Here is a 24,025-nt window from a genome sequence, read left to right on the forward strand (position 1 = left end):
CCTAAAGTAATTCTTAGAAATAAATTTAAACATCATTTTTCTAATGTAAATGTAAAAACTATTTTATACTATAGTAAAACATATTTTCAGAATTAAGTTTAGAATCTAAAGATGATTCAAAGGCTACTCAGAGGCCATAATTGTGTATCAATACCAAATTTATTTTATAATGAAAGGATTTATAGGATTCATTGAGCTTTTTTTTTATTTTTAGTGTATGCATTTTCTCCAAGTGTTAGGTTTTGCTTAATTTTTCAGAGTAGCAAGAGGAAATCTTAACTGAAATAATTGGTTCTGTCAACAGCAGTGGTTATGTTAGTAGCTCTGTCAGTAATTTTTATCTGTAACACTAATCTGCCTTAGTAATCAATCTCGAGAAAGATTTTGATAAAAATAGTGGGTAGAAATATTAAAATACTACTGCCCACCCACAAAACACAAAAGCTGTATCTTACATAATCATTCAATACATTTTAAAAAAAGAAAAAAAAAGAGTAATCATTCAATAAATGTCTGTTACTGAACCAAAAAATGAAAACACTCTCCCACATTTCAGAGAACACATCACTGGATAATTAATCAACTAATTTGATATATAGCAAAAAAGTTACCTTCTATGTACTTTAAAAGTCTCTGAGGAGGTAATAAAGGGAATCGAATTGGGTCTAGCACTTCCACCACGTATTTTCTTCTTTTTCCCAAATCTTTCAGAATCCATTGCATTGCAGCTAAGAAGACCTGGTATTCATCCTCAATGCTAAGCTCTTCACTTCGCAAAATTTTGATCAGTTGATCTTTCGTAAGTGCCAGGAACTCTTCTCCACTATGAACCTCTAAGAAATGGACATGAATGTAGTCTTCTGAGAATTCCAAGAGATCATGGCATGCAATTTGCTCAGAGAACTGAAAAATTCCAATGCAGTTCAGTGGATCAATTTGTCCTTTCAGAAATTCACAGCAAAGATGAACAACTTCAGTCAACTGTAGCATGTCTGCTGCAATAATCAACTCCTGGACATTATTCACACCTATGTTCACTATACCTAGAGAATTAGGAAGACAAAACGGCCAATAAAATAAAAACAAACATTGGCTTACCATATTCAAAAAGTATTATACTTGATTTCACTGATAGTTTGATGCTTGCAGAGTAGACAGACGCTAAAAAAGGCAATCAAGGATTTGAGTAAAGAGCACAAAATTTAAACGATAACGATACCTAACACGTTTATGAAAAACTTAACAATGAACCAGGTGCAGCATTAATTGCTTTATATGCTAATTTAACCCTTATTATAATCCCATGTGGTAGATATTATTATTTTTCTTATTTTCATATTAAGGAAACAGAATCAAACTTTAAGTAACTTGTCCACAACTTGCATGGTAAAGCAAGTTGCAAGGTAGGGGTTGACATCAAAGTCCATGCTTTTCCCATAAAAAAGAAGGAAATCATGTGCTTTACAGCAACACAGATGGAGCTGGAGGCCATGATTCTAAGCAAATTAACACAAGAACAGAAAACCAAATATCATATGTTCTCACTCTTAAATGGGAGCTAAACATTGCATACACATGGACACCAAGAAGACATGGATACACATTGGGGCCTACTTGACAGTGGAGGGTAGAAGGAGGGTAAGGATTGAAAAACTACCTATCGGGTATTATACTGATTAGCTGGGAGACAAAATTATCTACATACCAAGCCAAGACACACAATTTACCCATGGAACAAACCCGCATATGTACCTCTTGAACCTAAAAGTTGGAAAGAAAAAAACCAAACAACAACAGCAACAACAACAAATAAAGTCTATGCTTTTAACACAAGGTTATATGCATGTAACAAACATTTACTGAGGCACTGGGGAGAGTAAGACAAGGTCTCTATCTTCAATTATGATAAAATGCCATACAATGTTCATTTTTTGTTTGTGCTTGTTTTGAGACAGGGTCTCGTTCTGTTGTCCAGGCTGGAGTGCAGTGGCGCAATCTTGGCCCACTGCAACCTCTGCCTCCCGTGCTCAGGTGAGCCTCCCACCTCAGCCTCCCGAGTAGCTAGTACTACAGACACTCACCACCATGATCGGCTAATTTTCTGTATTTTTTTTTTAGAGACAGGGTTTCGCCACGTTGCCCAGGCTGATCTCAAACTCCTGGGCTCAAGCAATCCACCCACCTCAGCCTCCCAAAGTGCTGAGATTATACACAATGCTAGTTTTTAATATTAGGAATAACCAATAATCTATAACATAAGAGAAACTATTAAATACTGAACTATTATACCACTTTCTTTTCCAAGGGCTTCACTTTCTTTTTTTAATTTCTTTATTTTTTTCGAGACAGAGTCTCACTATGTCACCCAGGTTGGAGTAGAGTGGTGCATCCTCGGCCCACTACAACCAACACCTCCTGGGTTCAAGTGATTTTCCTGCCTCAGCCTTCCAAGTAGCCAGGATTACATGTGCGCACCACCATGACTGGCTAATTTTTGTATTTTTAGTAGAGACGAGGTTTCGTCATGTTGGTCAGGCTGGTCTCAAACTCCTGGCCTCAGGTGATCCACCCACCTTAGCCTCCCAAAGTGCTGGGATTACAGGCGTGAGCCACCACACCCATCCTTTTTTTTTTTTTTTTTTTCCAGACAGGGTCTTGCTCTGTTGCCCAGGCTGGAGTACAGTGGCGTGGTCTCTGCTCACTGCAACCTCTGCCTCCCAGGTTCAAGCAATTCTCCTGGCTCAGCCTCTTGAGTAGCTGGGACTACAGGTGCACACCACTAAGCCCAGCAAGACTCCGCCTCAAAAAAAAAAATTAGCCAGGTGTGGTAGCATGTGCACCTGTAGTCTCAGCTACTAGGGAGGCTGAAGTGGGAGGATGGCTTGAGCCCAGGAGTTTGAGACCAGTCTGGGCAACATAGCCAGACATAATCTCTACAAAAAAAATTTAAAAATTAGCCTGGCATGGTGGTGTGTGTTGTGGTCCTACAGGTACTCAGGAGGCTGAGGTGGGAGGATAGCTTGAGCCCAGGACGACGAGGCTGCGATGATCTTGCCACTGCATTCCAGCGTGGGTGACAAAGCAAGACTCTGTCTCACAAAATAAAAAAGAAAAGAGGCTGGGCACGGTGGCTCTCGCCTGTAATCTCAGAACTTTAGGAAGCTGAGGTGGGCAGATCACTTGAGGTCAAGAGTTCGAGACCAGCCGGGCCAACATGGTGAAAACTCGTCTCTACTACTACTAAAATAAATAAATAAATAAATAAATAAATAAATAAATTAGCTGGGCATGTTAGTGCAAGCCTATAATCCCAGCTACTTGGGAGGCTGAAGCAGGAGAATCGCTTGAAACTGTGAGGCAGAGGTTGCAGTGAGCCAAGATTGTGCCACTGTACTCCAGCCTGGGCGACAAAGTGAAACTCCGTCACAAAAAAAAAAAAAAAAAAAGTAATATATATTCACTGTGGAAAAAGAACTTTAAGACAGAAAAACTAAAATGAAAAACATATTTTTCCATACACAGACATATGTTGTATTAACACTGTAGTGTCTTTCTTCATATAGTTTTTCTCTCTCTCTCTTTGAGACAGTGTCTTGTTCTGTTGCCCAGGCTGGAGTGCAGTAGCATGATCATCACTCAACTGAAGCCTCAGCATCCTAGGCTCAAGTGATCATCCCATCTCAGCCTTTCAGATCTTTTTTCTATGCATATTTGTTGCATATCCTGTAAGACTATATGTCGTTCTGGTGTGCCTTCTCTTTCTTTCCCCTTCCCCTACTCCCCTCTTCATCATTCCAGTTGTTTTATTTTATTTAGAGATGGGGTCTCACTCTGTCTCCCAGTCCAGGGTGTAGCAGCTTGATCATGGCTCACTGCAGCCTCAAACTCCTGGATCCTCCCACATCAGCCTCCCGTTAGCTGGGACTAAAGACACAAGCCACACACCCAGCTAATTAAAAAAAATTTTTTTGGGCTAGCCGTAGTGGCTCACGCCTGTAATCCCAGTACTTTGGGAGGCCAAGGCAAGTGGATCACGAAGTCAAGAGATCGAGACCATCCTGGCCAACATGGTGAAACCCCGTCTGTACTAAAAATACAAAAATTAGCTGGGCGTGGTGGCACACGCCTGTAGTCCCAGCTACTCGGGAGGCTGAGGCAGGAGAATCGCTTGAACCTGGGAGGCGGAGGTTGCAGTGAGCCGAGATCACGCCACTACACTCCAGCCTAGTGACAGAGCAAGACTCTGTCTCAAAAAAAAAAAAACAAAAAATTTTTTTAGCCTGGGCAACGTAGTGAGACCCTGTCTCTACAAAAAATTTGTTTTACATTAGTCAGGCATGGTGGCACGTACCTGTAGTCACAGCTATGTAGGATGGTGAGATGGTAGCACTGCTTGAGCCCAGGAGATTAAGGCTGCATTGAAGTATGAGTGCACCACTGCACTCCAGCCTAGACAACAGAGAGAGACCCTGTCTCAAACGAAATTTTTTTTTTTTAGAAATGGGGTCTTGCTATGTTGTCCTGCCTAGTCTTGAACTCCTGGCCTCAAGCAATCCTCTCACCTTGGCCTCCCGAAGTGCTGGGATTACAGGCATGAACCACTGTGCCCCGTGTACATTCTCTAATGTTATTAAAACTCTTCAAAAACATTTAAGAAATAGTTTTGAGTAAAATAACATATGCTGATTATAAACACTTTGTGGAAAAAAATTACCTAAAGATAAATGCTGTCAAACATTCTGGTTGCTTTCTCATGTGTAAATATATATAAGTTTTTTGGGTTTTATTTCAAACAAAATAGGGGTTTATTTATATCCTGATTTTTTTAAATTTTATATATTGTAAACATTCTTCCATAATAGTATACATATATTTTAAGATTTGTTAGATCTCATTTGTGAGATCTATACATGTATCATAATTTATTTAGCCATAAAACCTACTGAGACAAGATTTTATTAAATTATATACTACTATAAATAAAGTCACAGGCCAGGCGCGGTGGCTGGCGCCTGTAATCCCAGCACTTTGGGAGGCCAAGGCGGGTGGATCACAAGGTCAGGAGATCCAGACAATCCTGGCTAACACGGTGAAATCCCGTCTCTACTAAAAATTAAAAAAAAAAAAAATTAGCCAGGTGTGGTGGCATGCGCCTGTGTCCCAGCTACTTGGGAGGCTGAGGCAGGAGAATCGCTTGAACCTGGGAGGCAGAGGTTGCAGTGAGCCAAGATCGCCCCACTGCACTCCAGCCTGGGTGACAGAGAGAGACCCCGTCTCAAAAAAAAAAAAAAAAAAAAAATCAAATAATAGTAATAATGTTACAATAAAATCCTGGTTTGTAAATATGTGCCTGCATCACTAATTAATTCCTTCAGATTCCTAGAAAAGGAGCACTGGGTCAAAAGATATGAAATTTTCAGTCACATAATAACATGTTGCTAAATTACCTTCTAGATAAGTTAGATCAATTTATATTTCCACATTAGCGCATGAGTGATTGAATCATTCTTCAGTCAAAGCAACAGGCTCATGTAACATACCTGTGTAAATGAAATCTAGAAGTATCTGAAAGATTCCTGCTTCAATTCCTAGAATCGGTACAACATCTTTTGAGGACTCTTTCATTCCTCCAGTGAACAAAGCTGCAAAGTAAGGACTGCTGGCAGCCAAAACCAGCCGATGAGCTTTAAAACTTTCCTGTCCAACTTGCAGCTGCACATCACAGAAATGCTGTCCATTTCTCATCTTATTGATTTGGGCCAAGATGAGTTGGGCATGTTTATCTGATGAAAAAGGACTATCAGCAGCCTTGGGACAGCCCTCATTAGCCATGATGACAGTAGATTAATTAAAAGGACTGTGGCCCATAATCTGTTACTACCCTGAAAAACAAAATACAAAGAGATCAAGCAACAAAAATTTTTTTACATGCTTTCTATTCACACATAAGAAACATTCTCTACACTTAAAATCTACTTAAGGACATAAAACAAACATAAAACAAATAAGGACTAAAGTGTGGTACTATTAATATTTCTAATATGGTTTCAGAGAATGAAATAAGTAGGGAAGCTAAAATAATTGAAGAATGCTTCACACAAGAAATGGGACCTGCACTAGAAACTGAAAAGATAAACAGTTAATATTAAGGTGTGAGGAGAGGACACTTCTTGATGGAGTAAAAAAAAACAATAAAAACGCACAAAGCGGCCGGGCGCGGTGGCTCACGCCTGTAATCCCAGCACTTTGAGAGGCCGAGGCGGGCGGATCACGAGGTCAGGAGATCGAGACCATCCTGGCTAACACAGTGAAACCCCGTCTCTACTAAAAATACAAAAAACTAGCCGGGCGACGGTGTATCCAGCACCGGAGCTGACAGAGAATGGCGTGAACCCCGGGGCGGACCTGCAGTGAGCCGAGATCGCGCCACTGCACTCCAGCCTGGGCGACAGCGAGACTCTGTCTAAAAAAAAAAAATTAAAAAAATAAATAAAAAATAAATAAAGCACAAAGACAGAAAGTTAACAAAGCACCCATCACAGAGCACACATCACAGACAACAGGAACTTTCAAAAAGCAGTTGTGATCAGTCTAACTGCTTAAAATCATTCAGTGTGTTCACTTCCCGTAGCACACAAAGCCCTTCGGGATTCTTGTTATAATTTAAGACTGTTCAAATATAACTTCCTCCAGGAACCTTTCCCCGTTCCTCCTCTGGAATTGTGGAAATATGGTCCCAAACTCATCTGAGTTTGTTGCTCACCCTAAGCTTATTGGTTTTACATTCTATAGCACAGGTCTACCTTATCAAATACCCTACCACCCCACCCCTAATGCACGCATGCGCGTGCGCACACACACACACACACACACTCACTCACTCACTCACTCATTCACACTCACACTGTGAAAGCTCATTGAAAGACAGCCCTTTAAGGGCAAGTACTATCTTTCATAGCTATAGCACCAGTATATAACATATGTTAGGTTTCCAACGTTTGTGAAATAAATGAGAACAAGGAGAAATAACAATAGCTTAGGTTGGGTTTGTTTTTTTTTTTTAACTTTTAGCTTCTCCACATATTATGTCAACGGTAACTCTCACAATAATTAAGAGGTGAGAAGAAAAGATAATCTTATCTAAAATGAGAGAAAAGGAAACTGAAGCTCAAAGTTTCCCCAAGGATACAATGTTAGTATGACGGTCTCAGTATCTGAATCCAGGCCTTCTTACTCTAAATCCAGGACTGTTCCACCATATCACACTGCATAGGAATTATTAGGCCACCAGACACGTCCTAAATTACTTTTTAAATAAAGAAACTGCTGGGCACAGTGGCTCATGCCTGTAATCCCAGCACACTGGGATGCTGAGGCGTGGGGATCACTTGAATCCAGGAGTTCGAGACCAACCTGACCAACATGACAAAACCCCGTCTCTTCTAAAAATACAAAAATTAGCCAGGCGTGGTGGATCAGGGCTATAATCACAGCTACTTGGGAGGCTGAGGCACAAGAATCACCTGAGCCCAGGAGATGGAGGTTGCAGTGAGCTGAGATCACACCACTGCCCTCCATTCTCCAGCCTGGGCGACAGAGCAAGACTCTGTCTCAAAAAAAAAAAAAAAACCATGAGATCCTGTAATATAAGACATATGGAATAGCACAGGGAAATTTAAGATGACTAAGGTTTTGTAATTTAGGTATCAATGACAATGGGTAATAAGACTTACAGCATGGGCTGTTAGAAAAAAATGGTTACGTTTATAGCATTTAAACTTATCAAAGTCAAAATAACAAGGCTGATTATCATCACTTTCTAGGAATTAACTTATTGAGAAATTTGAGAGGTTCGAATTTCATATCACCATCTACAGAATATCAACATATTACATATAACTAGCATATAAAAGCAAGCAGTGTTTGAGGTGATGAATATGCTAATTACCCTGATTTGATAATTATACATTATATACATGTATCAAAATATCACACTGTACCCCATAAATGTAAATATAAAACAATCATTATGTGCCAATTTAAAAAATATCTATTTTGGGGGACAGGGTCTCACTCTGTCACCCAAATTGAAGTGAAAAATAAATGTTTTAAAGAGGGTGAAAGGGGCTGGGCATAGTGGCTCATACCTGTAAGCCCAGATCTTTAGGAGGCTGAGGCAGGCAGATCGCTTGAGTCCAGGAGTTTGAGACCAGTCTGGGCAACAGGGCTAAACCCTGTCTCTTAGTAAAAATACAAAAAAATTAGCCAGGCATGATAGCACAGGCCTGTAGTCCCAGCTACTCAGGGGAGGCTGAGGTGGGAGGACCACCTGAGCCAGGGAAGTCGAGGCTGCAGTGAGCTGAGATGGTGCCACTGCACTCCAGCCTGGATGATGGAGCAAGACCCTGTCTCAAAAACAAAACAAAACAAAACAAAACAAACAAACAAAAAAAGCAGGTGCGGTGGCTCACGCCTTTAATCCCAGCACTTGGGAAGGCTGAGGCGGGTGGATCACCAGAGGTCAGGCGTTCAGGACCAGCCTGGCCAACATGGTGACCCCATCTCTACTAAAAAATACAAAAAATTACCCAGGCATGGTGGTGGGCACCTGTAATCCCAGTGACTCGGGAGGCTGAGGCAGGAGAATCGCTTGAACTTGGGAGGCAGAGGTTGCAGTGAGTGGAGATGGAGCCACTGCATTCCAGCCTGGGCAACAGAGAGACTCTGTCTCAGAAAAAAGGAAAAAAAGGGGGTGGGGGCGGAGAAAGCATGTATTTGGCCCTACACAGAAATGTGACCTGAAAACATTATCAACATGACGTGACTGTCAGGCCTTTTCTGTTTTACATTTCTGTCAGCACATTTTGAACCCTAGTGGTTTAATTACAAGGTACCTCATCTGTCCCCTACTTCAAGGCATCAAGCACAGCCACTGAGCTAAAATGCTGCCTCCTGCTACAAGAAAGAGTTGACTGAATATCCATTAGCGTGGCAGACAACAGAAATAATAGTCTGTTACCATGCTTCTCAGTAACTGCTGATACCATCCCACTGTCAGTGGAGTAGGAACATCATCCCAAAAGGTGGCATGTGGAGCGACCATATTTCCAAAAGAAAAGAGCACAATTCTGTGACGTTGCATGCCTCATGTGCCCCAAACTTGAAAAGCAGATTGTTGACTGGGCAAGGTGGCTCACACGTGTAATCCCAGCACTTTGGGATGCCCTGGCGGGAGGATCGCTTGAGTCCTAGAGTTCAAGACCAACCTGGGCAACATAGCGAGCCCCCCCCAAAAAAATTTTTTTAAACATTAGCTGGCTGTGATGGGGCAAGCCTGTACTTCTGGCTACTTGGGAGGCTGAGGTGGGAGGATCGCTAGAGCCTGAGAAGTCCAGGCTGCAGTAAGTTGTGATAGCACCACTGTATTCCAGCCTAGGCGACGGGGCGAGACTGTCTCAAAAAGAAAAAAAAAAAAAAGCAGATTATTAGGAAACGGTGGAAATGCCCAGAGAACTAAAGCGGATCTATGTTTGCTGGCTTTGAATTCACTGCTGAGAACATGTGGAAACTGCTTCAGCAAAGGGGTGTCAGAAAGAACCCCCGGAACAAGTGTCAAAACACCCGTGGTTCTTTGTGCTTGAGTTAGGGGCCCGACCTAGAGTGCTAGCCCTAAACTGCTGCTACACTAAAAGCTAATAATCGTTCCTGCGCTACCTAAAGGTAAGGGAAGGGATCTCAGACAAACAAGGCGACAACAGAAGGACTGGGGACACAGCCTCAGGATACCCCAGTTGGGGCGGGGGAAGCAGGAGCCGTCCGGACGGGAAGGTCTGGGGAGGGCGACACTTAGACTGTCGGAGGAAGGCCTGCGGCGGCAGGAGGAAAAGCAAGGAAATACACAGTTCTAGAGGCTTCTCTCACTCCAGTCCTCAGGGTTCCGGAAAGCTGGAGAGAGTAGAAGAGGAAGTTCCCAACCCCGACACAGACGCGCCCGAACGCAGGCCCTCCTTACCCACCGCTTCCCCTTCCCTCCGGCGCCCGCTGAGGCCCTGCGCGCGCAGTCGCGACCAGCCCCGGCCGGAAAGGGCGAGGGAAACCTGGCGGGGGTGTCGAGGCGGGAGTGACTGGGCCGTACAGTACCCCCGAGGACTGGAGGCGAAGCCGGGCCGGGTGAAGGGGCTTCTGACGCTTCGCGGGCCCTGGGTTTTCACTGCGCGTGCGCAAGGTTCTTCCGCTTGCTGGAGACTGGGCCGCTGGCGCCTCTCAGTGCCCACTGCTGCGGCCCAGGGCTTGGGCTTGCTTCCCCACGGACCAACAGCCTAGCTGCAAGCCTCTGCTCTTGCCTGCTGGGGCCGGCTGGCTCGCCCTTTCCATTCCGCTTGCACTCTGATTCTTGGGGTGTCCCAAGAAGGCCGCGGATCTCAGTATTAAGGAGAGACGAGCCGAACACCTGGCACGGTGCTTTCTACCGTTCTCTCCAATCGTTTTCTGAGTCTGCATGACTGAGCCTGGCACTGAAGAGATACTTATTTTGGGGAAGGAAGAACTCAAAAGTCCAGTTTTTTTCACTGTTGACCCTCATGTGTCACATTAGTGGCTTTCAAACTGTTTTGATCCAAGCCTACGGTGAACAAAAATATTTTACATCAAACTCAATACCACATACTTGTGAGTATATATATAGATGTATATATCTAACACAAAATTTTATTTCTTTATTTTTATTTATTTATTTATTTTTTTGAGACGGAATTTCGCTCTTGTTGCCCAGGCTAGAATGAATGCAATGGCCCGATCTCGGCTCACCGCAACCTCCGCCTCCTGGGTTCAAGCGATTCTCCTGGGTTCAAGCGATTCTCCTGCCTCAGCCTCTCAAGTAGCTGGGATTGCAGGCATGCGCCACCATGCCTGGCTAGTTTTGTATTTTTAGTACTGACTGGGTTTCTCCATGTTGGTCAGGCTGGTCTCAAACTCCCCACCTCAGGTGATCCGCCCGACTCGGCCTCCCAAAGTGTATTTCTTTCTCTCTTTTTTTTTTTTTTTTTTTTTTTTTGAGACAGAGTCTCGCTCTGTCGCCCAGGCTGGAGTGCAGTGGCACAATCTCGGCTCACTGCAAGCTCCGCCTCCCGGGTTGACGCCATTCTCCTGCCTCAGCCTCTCCTAGTAGCTGGGACTACAGGTGCCCGCCACCACGCCCGGCTGATTTTTTGTATTTTTAGTAGAGACGGGGTTTCACCGTGGTCTCGATCTCCTGACCTCGTGATCCGCCCGCCTCGGCCTCCCAAAGTGCTGGGATTACAGGCGTGAGCCACCGTGCCCGGCCCGTATTTCTTTCTCTTTTTATGAGACAGGGCCTGGCTCTGTTGCCCAGGCTGGAGTGCAGTGGTGCCATCTCGGCTTACTGCAGCCTCGACTTCCTGGGCTCTGGTAATCCTCCCACCTCAGCCTCCTGAGTAGCTGGGACTACAGGCCTGTGCCACCAGCCCCAGGCTAATTTTTTGTATTTTTAGTAGAGACAAGATTTCACCATGTTGACCAGGCTGGTCTCCAACTCCTGGGCTCAAGTGATCCGCCCACCTCGGCCTCCCAAAGTGCTGGGAGGCGTGAGCCACCATGCCTGGCCTGAAACAAAATCTTCACAAAACTATGTTTACACTTACGACCCGCAGTGCACTAAATTTCTATTTCTTCTTTTCTATTTCATTACCAGAAACTGCTAATAGGGACCTATTGTCAGCAAACATTGTCGAAGACTTGGAAATGAGGAAAAGAGAATTCTGGGTGCCCTTTCAGTGTAAGGCTGGAAGGATTTCCATCCTTATGGAGCTCTGACTTTCTATTGACTAAACTATTTCACCAGAAAACTGGTAGTACTTAAAATAATTCTTGCCCATCTGTAGAAAAGATACACCAAAACATTGTTTTATTGACCTGTAGCATATTAAACCATTTTTACCCTTCTTAGCAAACTCATTTAAACATTCCTGATTCTTAGCAAATTCATGCTACATTCCTAAACATCTTACTGGCTCCCTTATAAGTTAGTGAGATAAATAAAACATTTGATACATATTTATTTTATATTTGTAAAAGAGTCATGATTTTACTTTTCAGAAAGTTATACTTCAGCACTACTAAAATCAATTTCATGATTTACACTGGATTATACCTGTGAAAGTTGAGCATACAAATTGGGTCATTCTTCTCATACCCAATGAAAACAGTGGGAGGGGAAACACTGAGGGCACATTACATTGCTCAAAGAATGTAATTCTCTGCAACCCTGGCTGCTGAAACTGCCTGTTGTAACCTGAAACCAGTTTTACCCAATAGCTATTGAAACAAACTGCCATGACTCAAAGACTAGTTTGGTTTTTTGGTGGTTTTTGTTGTTGCTGTTGTTTGTTGTTGTTTTGTTTTTGACAGGGTCTCTCCCTGTCACCCAGGCTGGAGTGCAGTGGTGTGATCGGGGCGGGGCTCACTGCAGCCTTGACCTCCTGGGCTCAATCAATCCTCCCACTTTAGCTTCCCAAATAGTTGGAACTACAGCTGCATACCAGCAAGCCCAGCTAATTTTTGTCTTTTTTGTAGAGACAGGGTTTCATCATGTTGCCAGGCTGGCCTTGAACTCCCAGGCTTAAGTGATCCACTCACCTAAGCCTCCCAAAGTCCTGGGATTACAGGCTTGAGCCACTGAGCCCAGCCTCAAAGGACTAGTTTTACCCACTGCAGTCACTCACCAATCAGAGCTTGCCAGCAACCTAAAACTTTCCTAGTGCCAATGAACTTTCTTTCAAAGCCATATGTAACATTTCTCCTTTTTGTAAAACCTCAAAGTGAACCAAAGAACACCCGGTCTGTGTATATGCTTTGAATTGCAATTCTTGCCTCCCAAAAAAAATATTAACTTTAGAATTGCTTGGACCTGGGAGGCAGAGGTTTCAGTGAACTGAGATCATGCCACTGCACTCCAGCCTGGGCAAAACAGCAAGACTTTGTCTCAAAAAAAAAAAAAAAATGCTTATAGGTTGCTATAGACTAAATTGTGTCCTCCCCATAATTTACATATTGAAGCCCTAGCCTCCAATGTAATGGTATTTGGAGATACCACAGTGAGGCGGTGGGATGAGTCTCCCCATAAAAGATAATTGCTAGCCCCTCCCGAAGGAGAACAGTATCCCAGACGAGCCCCCAAATTTATTGGAAACAAGTGCTTGGCGTAGCCAAAAGAAATCCACACTTAGACAGAAAATTTCTCAGTAAGGCACCTTTACTTCTGCGGGACAGTGCTGCTTGTGCCTGTTACAATCACAAGAGCACACCGAACAAAGGAGGGAAGGAGTTTTTAATCCTAACGCAGTTCCTGTTTCTGTGTCCTTCCCCTATTGGCTGGGGTTGGACTGCACAATCTAAGCTGATCCCAATTGGCTAAGACTTAAACTTTTCCAAATATGGTAAATGCACACTTTGCAAAAAGAAGAAGAAGGGGGGCAGGTAGGATTAATTTACAACTTTTACAACTTACGACCAGAAAGTTGAATCTTTGAAGCGGCACTTAGCTGTCCCAACAATTTCCCCTCTTCTGTTCTATAGCTCTTCCTCTTCAAATTTCTTCAACAGGATTTGACTTTGTTGTTCTTCTTGATTATCTAGGAGCAAGAACTTATCTGAGCACTGTGAGATCTGCAGAAGGTTCCCCTCCTATGTCCTGTTGGATACCGATCAGTACAAGGTTGTGAAAAAACTATCCAAATCTTGGGAAAGCAGATGGGAAAAATCCTATCTTCATATAGGCCAGAAATAGTTAGTGTTCCCAAGAGGTAGAGTAGGTCATCAGGTAGAGTACTATGCTCAGTACTCTTCAGTAGTACTTTAGTAGTGTAGCAAAATTAGCCATAGACTAACTGCTGCACTGATTCCATTGAACAGAGCTTAAAAGCAAGGCTTGGAGGATCAAACTGTTTCCTGGAACAAAGCTCAAGAATATTTATAGGAATATAAAAATATTGGCTAGGCGCAGTGGCTCACGCTTGTAATCCCAGCACTTTGGGAGGCCTAGGCGGGCGGATCACGAGGTCAGGAGATCGAGACCACGGTGAAACCCCGTCTCTACTAAAAATACAAAAAATCAGCCGGGCGTGGTGGCGGGCGCCTGTAGTCCCAGCTACTCGGAGAGGCTGAGGCAGGAGAATGGCGTGAACCTGGGAGGCGGAGCTTGCAGTGAACCGAGATTGCGCCACTGCATTCCAACCTGGGTGACAAAGCGAGACTCCGTCTCAAAAAAAAAAAAAGAAAAAAAATATCTAGCACCTAACAATTGACAATGTAAGGCACCTAATATCAAAAACAATCAGACATGCAAAGAATATAACCTATAATGAGGAGAAACATCCATTAGTAGACAACAGATCCAGAAATGAAACGAGTGATAGAATTAAGACAAGGACATTAAAATAATTTGTTCCAACTGCATTTCATATGTTTAAGAAAGTAGGCTGGGCACGGTGGCTCATGCCTGTAATCCCAGCACTTTGGGAGGCTAAGATGGGTGGATCACCTGGGGTCAGGGGTTCAAGACCAGCTTGGGCAACATGGCGAAACCCCGTCTCTACTGAAAATATAAAACTTAGCCAGATGTGGTGGTGAACGCCTGTAATCCCAGCTACTTGGGAGGCTGAGGCAGGAGAATCATTTGAACCCAGGCGGCAGAGATTTTGGTGAGTGGAGATTGCCCCACTGCACTCCAGCCTGGGCAACAGAGGAAGACTGTCTCTTGGAAAAAAAAAAAAAAGAAGAAGAAAGAAAGTAGAAGGAAGCATGTGCATGCTAAAGAGAAACCTGGAAGATATTTTGTAAATCCCAAATAAAACTTCTAGAGGCGGGCCGGGCGCGGTGGCTCACGCTTGTAATCCCAGCACTTTGGGAGGCCGAGGCGGGCGGATCACGAGGTCAGGAGATCGAGACCACGGTGAAACCCGTCTCTACTTAAAAAAAAATACAAAAAAATTAGCCGGGTGTGGTGGCGGGCGCCTGTAGTCCCAGCTACTCGGAGAGGCTGAGGCAGGAGAATGGCGTGAACCCAGGAGGCGGGGCTTGCAGTGAGCCGAGATTGCCACTGCACTCCAGCTGGTGACAGAGCGAGACTCCGTCTCAAAAAAAAAAAAAAAAAAAAAAAAAAAACTTCTAGAGGCAAAAAAATAAATTAAAAATATATTGAATGAGATTTACAGAAGATTAAATACTGCAGTTCAGTTAACCTGAAGACAGCAATAGAAACTACCCAAAATGAAACAAAGAGTAAAAAGGCTGGAAAAATAATGGCCACAGGCACAGTTGGAACCCACAAAGATGGACTGAAATCTGTGTCAATTCTCATTGTCTCCAACCTTGATGGCGTGTGTATCCTGCAGAAGCCTTGAACATTATCAACCACTTGACCTAACTGACATTTATAGAACTCTATAACCAATATCAGGAATAGATACTATTTTCTAGTATAGATACAATATTCACTTAGATAGATTATATTATTCTGGGGTTTTAAACAAGTCACAATAAACGTAAAAGGATTCATATAAAAAATGTGTTCTCTGAGCACAAAACAACAACAACAAAAAACAACAGCTCACTACAGCCTCTGTCTGCCAGGTTCAGGTGATTTTTGTGCTTCAAGTTCTCAAGTAGCTGAGATTACAGGCGCATGCCACCATGCCTGGCTAATTTTTGTATTTTCAGTAGAGATGGGGTTTTGTTATGTTGGCCAGACTGGTCTTGAACTCTGGGCCTCAAGTGATCCATCCACCTTGGGCTTCCCAAGTTCTGGGATTCCAGGTATGAGCTACCATGCCTGGCCACACAAATAACATTAAATTAAAAATTGTGACATTCAAATAAATTTATATATGGATGAAAACGTGTATTTTTTTAGTACCCAGCTGAATATATATACAGGTTTTCATCCATAGATCCTGGCTATTAACTTCCATAGCCCTTGTAACAGTAAGCAGAATCTCTCTGAGCTTCTCCTCTCTCCTCTTTTCACCTGCTCAAGGCAGGACTATAATCTGATTGTGGGTGTTAAGACTGTCATTTCAGAAAGGGTCCTGCCCCATACTCTGGAGGAAGGAATGCTTCACAGGGAGGTCAAGAAGAATCTAAACAGACAGGCCTTGCTGTGTTTAGATTATACTCTTTTTGTCCAATCACATTTCTATATGGTTGTCAACCACACCTATGTAATGAAGCCTTCATAAAAACCCAAAGGACAGGGTTCAGAGAGCTTTTGAATAGCTGAACACATGGAGGTTCCTGGGCAGTGGCATGCCCAGGGAGGGCATGGAAGTTCTGTGCCCCTTCCCCCATACCTCACCCTATGCATCTCTTCCTTTATAATATCCTTTATAATAAACCAGTAAACACAAGTTTTCCCCTGAGTCCTGTGAGCTGCTTTAGGAAATTAATTGAACCCAAAGAGGGACATGTGGGAACCCTAACTTGAAGCCAGTCAGTCAGAAGTTCCAGAGGCCCAAACTTGTGACTAGGATCTGAAGCAGGGAGCAGTTTTGGGGACTCCAAGTAGATACTGTCAGAAATGAATTGGAGGACACCCAGTTGGTGGCCACTGAAGAATTGATTGCTTGCTTGGTGGTGGGGGGAAACCCTCCCTCACACATTTGGTCACAGAAGTCTTCTGTGTTGATAATTGTTGTGGTATGAGAGCAGAAGAGTGTCTGGAAAATCCCCTACTATTTGTTAACTAAGTAAGATGCTTCTAAGAGACACATGAAGCCGGGTGTGGTGTCTTAATGCCTGTAATTCGAGCACTTTGGGAGGCTGAAGTGGGAGTATCACTTAAGGCCAGGAGTTCAAAACTAGCCTGAGAAACATAGCAAGACCCCTGACTCCATTACAAAAAAAAAAGCCATGCATGGTGGCATGCACGTGTAGTCCTACGTACTTTGGAAGCTGAGGCAGGAGGATCACTTGAGTCCAGAATTCAAGGATACAGTGAGCTAAGATCCTGCCAATGCACTCCAGCCTGGGTGAGAGAAAGAGAGCTTGTCTCTAAGAAACAGAACAACAACAACAACAACAAAAAACAAGAAATTCTGATTCAAAGAGGAACTCAAAAAGGAAATTAGGCCAGAAGAGGTGGCTCATGCCTATAATCTTAACATTTTGGGAGGCCAAAGCAGGAGGATCACTTGAGACCAGGAGTTTAAGACCAGTCTGGGCAACATAGCGAGACCCCCGCCCCACCCCACCATTATAAATTTTATCATTTTTAAAAAAAGAAAAAGAAAAATATAAATAAATGAGCTGGGCATGGTGGTTCACATCTACAGTCCCAGTTACTCCAGAGGCTGAGGTGAGAGGATCGCTTGAGACCAGGAGTTCAAGGCTGCAGTGAGCTGTGATCATGACACTGCACTGCAGCCTAGGTGACAGAGCAAGACCCTATCTTAAAAAAAAAATAGAGAGATAATTTGGTCTTAATCAAAATGAAAACAACATATCGACATGTGTGAGATATAGCTAAAGCAGTCCATAGGGAAGTTTATAGCATTAAATGTGTATGTTAGAAAAAAAGAAAATGTGGCTGGGCGTGGTGGCTCATGCATGTAATCCCAGCACTTTGGGAGGCTGAGGCGGGCAGATCACGAGATCAGGAGTCAAGACCATCCTGGCTAACATGGTGAAACCCCGTCTCTACAAAAAATACAAAAACAAAATTAGCTGTGCATGGTGGCGGGCGCCCGTAGTCCCAGCTACTTGGGAGGCTAAGGCAGGGGAGAATGGCATGAACCCAGGAGGTGGAGCTTGCAGTGAGCTGAGATCACCCAACTGCACTCCTGCCTGGGCGACAGAGCGAGACTCCGTCCCAAAAAAAAGAAAAAAAAAGAAAATGTCCCAAATCAATGACCTAAGCTTCTGCCTTAAGAAATTAGGAAAAGGGGCCAGGCATGCAGTGGCTCACGCCTATAATCCCAACACTTTGGGAGTCCAAGAAGTTTGAGACCAGCCTGGGCAATATACGGAGACCTTGTCTCTACGAAAAGTTTTTCTAAAAATTAGCCAGACATGGTGGCTCCTGCCTGTGGTCCCAGCTATTTGGGAGGCTGATGGAGGAGGATTGCTTGAGCCCAGAAGGGTCAAGCCTACAGTGAGCTATGATTGCACTACTATGCTCCAGCCTGGGTAACAGAGGGAGACCGTGTCTCAAAAAGCAAAAAAAAAAAAAAAAAAAAAAAAAGAGAGAGAGAGAGGAGACATCTCTACAATGTCCCGTAGACATTACAACCATAATAAGGGAATAGCATGAAGAACTTTATGCCAAAAAATTCACCAACTTTGATGAAATGCATACATCTTTTGAAATACATAAACTACCAAGACTCACTTAATAAGAAACATATAGCCTGGATAGTCATGTATCTATTAAAGAAAACCAACATTTGGTTAAAAACCCTCCCATGAAGGAAATGCCCATCCAAAATGTCTTCACTGATTAATTCTACCAAACATTTAAGGAAGAAATAATACTAATTCACAAACAACACATGAAGTATTCCAAAAAGTTAAAGAAGAAATACATCCCAACTCTATCTATGAGACCAGCATTACACTGATGTTATGCTCATATCAGAAAGTTATTACAACAATGTCTCTTATAGCTGTTTTTGTTTTGTCAAACCAATATCCCATTAAAGTTCATTCATTGGGTTTAGTTTTACCTCATTAGTGTTTTTGTTTTTGTTTTTGTTTTTTTTATGCGGAGTCTTACTCTATCATCCAGGCTGGAGTGCTGTGGTGTAATCTCGGCTCACTGCAACCTCTGCCCCACAGGCTGAAACAATTCTTGTGCCTCGGCCTCCTGAGTAGCTGGGATTACAGGCCCATGCCGCCATGCCTGGCTAATTTTTGTATTTTTAGTGGAGACAGGGTTTCACCATGATGGCCAGGCTGGCCTTGAACTCCTGGCCTCAAGTGATCCACCAGCCTCGGCCTCCCAAACTTCTGGGATTAGAGGCATGAGCCACCATGCCTGGCCTTTTTTTTTTTTTTTTTTTTTTTTTGAGACGTAGTCTCCTTTGGTGCCCAGGCTGGAGTGCAGTGTCACGATCTGGGCTCACTGCAACCTCTGCAGTGCTCAAGCGATTCTCCTGCCTCAGCTGCGGAGTCCCAACATGGGAGTTCGCCTTGTTGGTCAGGCTGGTCTCGAACTCCTGACCTCAGGTGATCTGTCCACCTCGGCCTCCCAAAGTGCTGGGGTTACAGGTGTAAGCCACCTTGCCTGGCCACATTAGTGTATTTTAATCTAGAACAGTTCTTCTACCTTTTATTTTCTCTCATGACATCAATTCTTTGAGGAGAGATTACATCAGTTATCTTCTGAATGTCCTATATTCTCAATTTGTCTTATTTGTTTTTTAGTGATATAATTTACCTGTTCTTTGTGTTTCCTGTAAATTAGAAGTTTGGTCTAAAAGTTTGATTAAATTCAATTAAACAGACTGGGTACAGTAGCTCTCGCCAGTAATCCCAGCTCTTTGGGAGGCCAAAGCTGGAAGATGGCTTGGGGCCAGGAGTTTGACATCACAGTGAGCTATGATCACTCACTGCACTCAAGCCTGGGTGACAGCAAGACCCTGTCTAAAATAACTAACTAAATAAATGAATTCAATTAAGCATTTAGGCAGGAATGTTTAATGGGTTTTGCTGTGTACTTCATACTGTATCATATCATGAGGCACATAATGTTATGTTTTCCATGAACAGCAATGCTAAATTGGATGACTTGATTTCAATAGCAAACCCTGGATCTCTAAATTGTAAAGATTTATGGTTTATTTTTTCGGGTTTTTTTTTTTTTTGAGACTGAGTTTCGCTCTTGTTGCCCAGGCTGGAGTGCAATGGTGCAATCTCAGCTCACTGCAACCTCCGCCTCCCAGGTTCAAGCAATTCTTCTGCCTCAGCCTCCCGAGTAGCTGGGATTAGAGATGCGCCACCACACCCAGCTAATTTTCTATTTTTAGTACAGACGTGGTTTCTCCATGTTGGAAAGGCTGGTCTCAAACTCCCGACCTCAGGTGATCAGCCCGCCTCAGCCTCCCAAAGTGCTGGGATTACAGTCGTGAGCCCCAGCTGTTTTTTTTAATTTTTTTTTTTGAGACGGAGTTTCACTCTTGTTGCTCAGGCTGGAGTGTAATGGTGCAATCTCCGCTCACTACAACCTCCGCCTCCCAGGTTCAAGTGATTCTCCTGCCTCAGCCTCCTGAGTAGCTGGGATTACAGACGCCCACCGCCACGCCTGGCTAATTTTTGTATTTTTAGTAGAGATGGGGTTTAACCATGTTGACCAGGCTGGTCTCAAACTTCTGGTCTCAAGTAATCCGCCCACCTCAGTCTCCCAAAATTCTGGCATTATTGGCATGAGGCACCCTGCCACCCAAAGATTTGTTTTTCTCTTTGCAAGTAGCAACAAAATAATCTCTGGGTGATGCTTTGGCACAGTGCAGATACTCTGTTCCCTCAAAGCCTTTCACCCAGTGGTTTTAGCATCTAATGATTATTCTTGCCTTAATTAATTACAGTCATGTGACACATAAACATACCACATGTGTGATGGTAATCCCGTAAGATTATAAAGGAGCTGAAAAATGTCCATTGCCTAGTGACATTGTAGGCCATTGTAATTTTTTTATCCAGAATTTTTTTTATTATACTTTAAGTTTTAGGGTACATGTGCACAACGTGCAGGTTTGTTACATATGTATACATGTGCCATGTTGGGTGTGCTGCACCCATAAACTCGTCATTTACATTAGATATATCTCCTAATGCTATCCCTCCCCCCTCCACCCACCCCACAATAGGCCCCAGTGTGTGATGTTCCCCATCCTGTGTCCAAGTGTTCTCATTGTTCAATTCCCACCTATGAGTGAGAACCTGCGGTGTTTGGTTTTTTGTCCTTGCGATAGTTTGCTGAGGCCATTGTAATGTTGTAGCACAAGTACTTTATTATTTGTTTGTTTGTTTGTTTGTTTGTTTATTTTGAGACAGTCTCGCTCTGCCCCCAGGCTGGAGTACAGCTGCGCGAACTCAGCCCACTGCAAGCTCCGCCTCCCAGGTTCACGCCATTCTCCTGCTTCAGCTTCCCGAGGAGCTGGGACTACAGGCGCCCGCCACCACACCCGGCTAATTTTTTTTTTTTTTTTTTTTTTTGAGACGGAGTCTCGCTCTGTCGCCCAGGCTGGAGGGCAGTGGCGCAATCTCGGCTCACTGCAAGCTCCGCCTCCCGGGTTCACGCCATTCTCCTGCCTCAGCCTCTCCGAGTAGGTGGGACTACAGATGCCCGCCACCACGGCCGGCTAATTTTTTTGTATTTTTAGTAGAGACGGGGTTTCACCGTGGTCTCGATCTCCTGACCTCGTGATCCGCCCGCCTCGGCCTCCCAAAGTGCTGGGATTACAAGCGTGAGCCACCGCGCCCGGCAGCGGCAAGTCTTTTTCAAAAGCAAGTGGATAAAATGACTAGAGCAGAGGTGAGTTTGAAGGTTCTGTTGTCATTTGAAGGAAGACTGATAATGAAGTAGGTCAAATAAATGGGGTGTGAATGTATTTTGGTCTTAAAACAACCCCAATTGCTTGGGGACTGATAAGGATTCTGTCTGGGCCTGAAATTTCCTGTCTGGCCCAATATCAGCTCGGAAGACCTAGTCATGGGAGCAGATCCACCCAGATGTGCTGGATGTCTAGTTATCTGGATTACTTCAGATCAGGCCCAGTGATCAAGGTTTGGTGCAAAGAAAATGTTCTCTCTCAAACAGAGGGCTGAAAAGGCCCTTTAATATCTTTGAATCCATCTCCTCAGGGCAGAAAAAGGCAATCCATATAGTATAATGGTTAGAATGTTAGAGGAGAGGCTCCAATGACAGAATTGCTTTAATACTTTTTTTTTTTTTTGAGATGGAATTTCGCTCTTGTTGCCCAGGCTGGAGTGTAATGGCGTGATCTCGGCTCACTGCAACCTCCGCCTCCCGGGTTCAAGTGATTCTCCTGTGTCAGCCTCCAGAGTAGCTGGGATTACAGGTGCCCGCCACCACACCTGGCTAATTTTTTGTATTCTTAGTAGAGATGGGGTTTCACTATGTTGGCCAGGCTGGTCTCGAACTCGTGACCTCAGGTGATCCACCTTCCTCAGCCTCCCAAAGTGCTGGGATTACAGGCGTGAGCCACCATGCCCGGCTTGCTTTAATACTTTATAGCTGTGTAAACTAATGCTCTTTGCTGCCCATCAAGTTTTTCTATCCCGCTTGTTTGGATAATAACTTGCCCCTCTTTGTCATGGGACACATAACTCAGCCACGTCTGTCATAGTATTTCATCTCCTTGGTGCAGTAATTGGTCCACAGGGCACATGTAACCCAAGAAGAACTAATCAGAATCCTTTATTGGCTTAATCTATATGCTGTGAGAGAGAATCCCTCTCCTTTTTCATTGCAGGATCTTGTCTGAGATAATGTAAGCCTGGGGCTGCTGGCTACCATCTTTCCTATGGTGGAGAGAAACCAAGTAAATGAGAGAGTATTGAATAAGACAGATGCCTAGTACTTAGTAGGCACTTAGAAAATGTTAGATTCCTTTCACCATAAGCCTTGTAAATTCAGGGCTCAGTTAAAAATCTTACTGTTCTTGGCCAGGCACAGTGGCTCACACCTGTAATCTCAGTACTTTGGGAGGCTAAGGTGGGTGGATCACCTGAGGCCAGGAGTTCAAAACTATCCTGGCCAACATGGCAAAACCCCGTCTCTACTAAAAAATACGAAAATTAGCCAGACGTGGTGGCACATGCCTGTAGTCCCAGCTACTTGGGAGGCTGAAGCACTAGAATCACTTAAACCCGGGAAGCAGAGGTTGTAGTGAGCTGAGATTGTGCCACTGCACTCCAGCCTGGGCAACGGAGTGAGACTCGGTCTCAAAAACAAAACAAGACGAAACAAAACAAAACAAAACAAAACAAACTTACTGCTCTTTTTCTTTAGCTTTGTGGATGACAAATGATTCTTCTTGAACCTCTATTCTACCTATAGCCTTTATTTTTTATTTTCACCAGTGAGGGAGCTAATCTAAGAGGATCCGAGAAAGTGTTAGCAGAGCAAATCTAGGAGAGGAATTTAATAGTACTGAAGACACAGAGATAAACAAGGTAGACATAGTCCCTGTCCTCAAGGAGTTGGTCCTTTTTTTTTTTTGAGATGAAGTCTCGCTCTGTCTCCCAGGCTGGAGTGCAATGGTGCAATCTCAGCACACTGCAACCTCTGCCTCCCGGGTTCAAGCGATTCTCCTGTCTCAGCCTCCCGAGTAGCTGGGATTACAGGCGCCTGCCACCATGCCCAGCTAATTTTTTTGTATTTTTAGTAGAGACGGGGTTTCGCCATGTTGGTCAGGCTCGTCTCGAACTCCTGACATCAGGTGATCCACCCGCCTCGGTCTCCCAAAGTGTTGGGATTACAGGCATGAGCCACCACACCCAGCTGGAGTTAGTACTTTAAGGGGGAGATAGACAATGACAACACCATACACAAAATGCAATGATTGAATTGTGTATTGGAGTCTGTGGGTGGGGCGGGTGAAATCATGGAGAGCTGAGGGCAGGGGAATGAAACTTTGGTCTGCATAATTGCATGCTCTATCCGCAGCACTAGCAAAGAAAAGTTCTCCAGGCAGCTGATGCTTTGATACCACGTGTAAGTGCCCAGCTTCTGTTCTGCAATATAGACTGCTGCAGTGTTGACTCCTGCTAATGAGGACCTCTGAACTTTCTCTACAAATACTGTGTTTCCAGAAAACAGAGCTGGGAGACCTGTATAGCCCAAAGGCAGCTATGGCTCCCAGGGAGGAGAAGAGGACCAGAAGAACTGGTGGCAGGGCAAGGAGGGGAACCAGGCAGGAGACAGCAGTGGCTGGAGAACAGGTGTGGGCAGACTGGAAGAAATGCAGACACTTGTTTCCCATCTTGCAAG

At 44.0% G+C, this 24,025-nt stretch overlaps 1 protein-coding gene across 1 annotated transcript in view; it reads right to left on the reverse strand.

Moving 5' to 3' along the window:
- Nucleotides 1-10,164, reverse strand: part of IPP (intracisternal A particle-promoted polypeptide) — a 58,653-nt gene extending 48,489 nt beyond the window's left edge. The window contains exons 1-3 of the mRNA XM_030823810.1: nt 10,017-10,164; nt 5,541-5,882; nt 612-1,043 (exon numbers count right to left, since the gene is read on the reverse strand). Coding sequence (XP_030679670.1) covers nt 612-1,043; nt 5,541-5,832 — 724 coding nt within the window. The 5' untranslated portion in view covers nt 5,833-5,882; nt 10,017-10,164. The remainder of the gene's footprint in view (nt 1-611; nt 1,044-5,540; nt 5,883-10,016) is intronic.
- Nucleotides 10,165-24,025: the final 13,861 nt, after the last annotated feature.

This window comes from Nomascus leucogenys, chromosome 12, assembly GCF_006542625.1.
Source record: "Nomascus leucogenys isolate Asia chromosome 12, Asia_NLE_v1, whole genome shotgun sequence".
In the NCBI taxonomy this organism is placed as follows: domain Eukaryota; kingdom Metazoa; phylum Chordata; class Mammalia; order Primates; family Hylobatidae; genus Nomascus; species Nomascus leucogenys.